Genomic DNA, 1,452 nt, shown 5'->3' on the forward strand with positions numbered 1-1,452 from the left:
CTTATCATTAGTATACCTTAACAAAAAATGAACAACTTTGAGATATTATTATAATACATGCTTTAATTAATTATTACATAGTAAGGTGCCTTGCCCTACCCAAAAGTTGAACAAATCCAAACTACCAACAACACACATAATAAGAACATACATAAACAACATACATAATAAGAACACATCAACATACACATTTATTAACTAATTTCCCATCATCCTTAAATCAATGAAGAACAATTATGACTTGTTTTTCAGAGTATTAACAATATCAATTACAAAACGGTATCTGACATCCCCCTTAACCAATCGTTCCATCGCAATGTTCACATCATCGATCGAAACAACCTCAATATATGTAGTTATACCATGTTTCGCAGCAAAATAAATCACCTCTTGAGTCTCCTTTATTCCCCAAATATTACTCCCAGCAACTATCTTCCTTCTTGCACAACAATCATCCAAATTCAACAATAACCAAACCAAATAATCAAATTTATCTTACCCATGATTAATGAGAACGAATGTAAATCAAGAGGCTTTTCAGGCGCCCCAAGAAGAATAATCTTTCCATAAATCTTCATCTGATCAGTATCACTACTAATTAAGAATGAATCAGCACAGAGCCTCTCAATCGCCTCATTCATCTTGCTAATCGAAATACTAATAATAGTCACATTAACACCAAAAGCCTTGGTAAACTTAACCGCACAATGACCTAACCTACCAAGAACCACCACACCTAAATTGGTTCTTGGCTTATCCAAACCAAAGTACCTTAAAGGACTATAAGTTGCAATTTTAGTGTAAAGAAGAGGAGCAACTGCATCAAGAGGAAGATTGTCAGGTATTTTGATAATGAAATGTCCATCTGATACAATAATGTCTGAAAATCGTCTAGAATACTTCAGCCGCAATAGAAAACATGAATGGATAAATAATAATATTGAAGTCATGCAATTATTCATTAAATATGTGAAAAGAGAAGGCCATTTGCGAAAAGCAAAGGCCCTTCGCGAAATGGGAAGGCCCTTCGCGAAACGGGAAGGCCCATCTGAAACAGAACCTAATCAAAGCATCATGGTGGCGGTAATTCAGAATCGAATCAGAATTGGATGTCCCATTTAAATAAAAAATAAAAAAACAAACGTACCAGTTGCCACAGTGCTCGTGCTCGTCGTGCTCATTGTGGTGTCTGTCGAAGATCGCCGCCATCGCTGTTCGTCGATGGCCGCCGACGTTTAGGGTTAGAGAGAAGGAGGAGAAGAGCGGGAAGAGAGAGAAGGAGAAAAAGAGAGATGAAAAAAGATGCCGAAGTTATATTAAATAGTAAGGATATTCTAGACTTTTCACAATTTTCCATGTCGCGAAACGTGAAGGCCCTTCGCGTTACGCGATGAGGGTATTTTCGTAAAAAATAAAGTGGTCACTAGAGCAATAAAAATTATGGGGTGACCA

The 1,452-nt window shown here is 36.8% G+C and overlaps 1 protein-coding gene across 1 annotated transcript; it reads right to left on the reverse strand.

Annotated features, from left to right (window-relative positions):
• Positions 1 to 234: 234 nt before the first annotated feature.
• LOC124909645 (8-hydroxygeraniol dehydrogenase-like) lies at positions 235 to 1,209 on the reverse strand. Its single transcript, XM_047450305.1, has 3 exons — positions 1,144 to 1,209; positions 503 to 899; positions 235 to 443 (listed from the first exon to the last, which is right to left on the reverse strand). The coding sequence occupies exons 1-3, from the start codon at positions 1,207 to 1,209 to the stop codon at positions 235 to 237; spliced, it is 672 nt and encodes a 223-aa protein (XP_047306261.1).
• Between the last annotated feature and the right edge of the window lie 243 nt (positions 1,210 to 1,452).

This window comes from Impatiens glandulifera, chromosome 7, assembly GCF_907164915.1.
Source record: "Impatiens glandulifera chromosome 7, dImpGla2.1, whole genome shotgun sequence".
Taxonomy (NCBI): domain Eukaryota; kingdom Viridiplantae; phylum Streptophyta; class Magnoliopsida; order Ericales; family Balsaminaceae; genus Impatiens; species Impatiens glandulifera.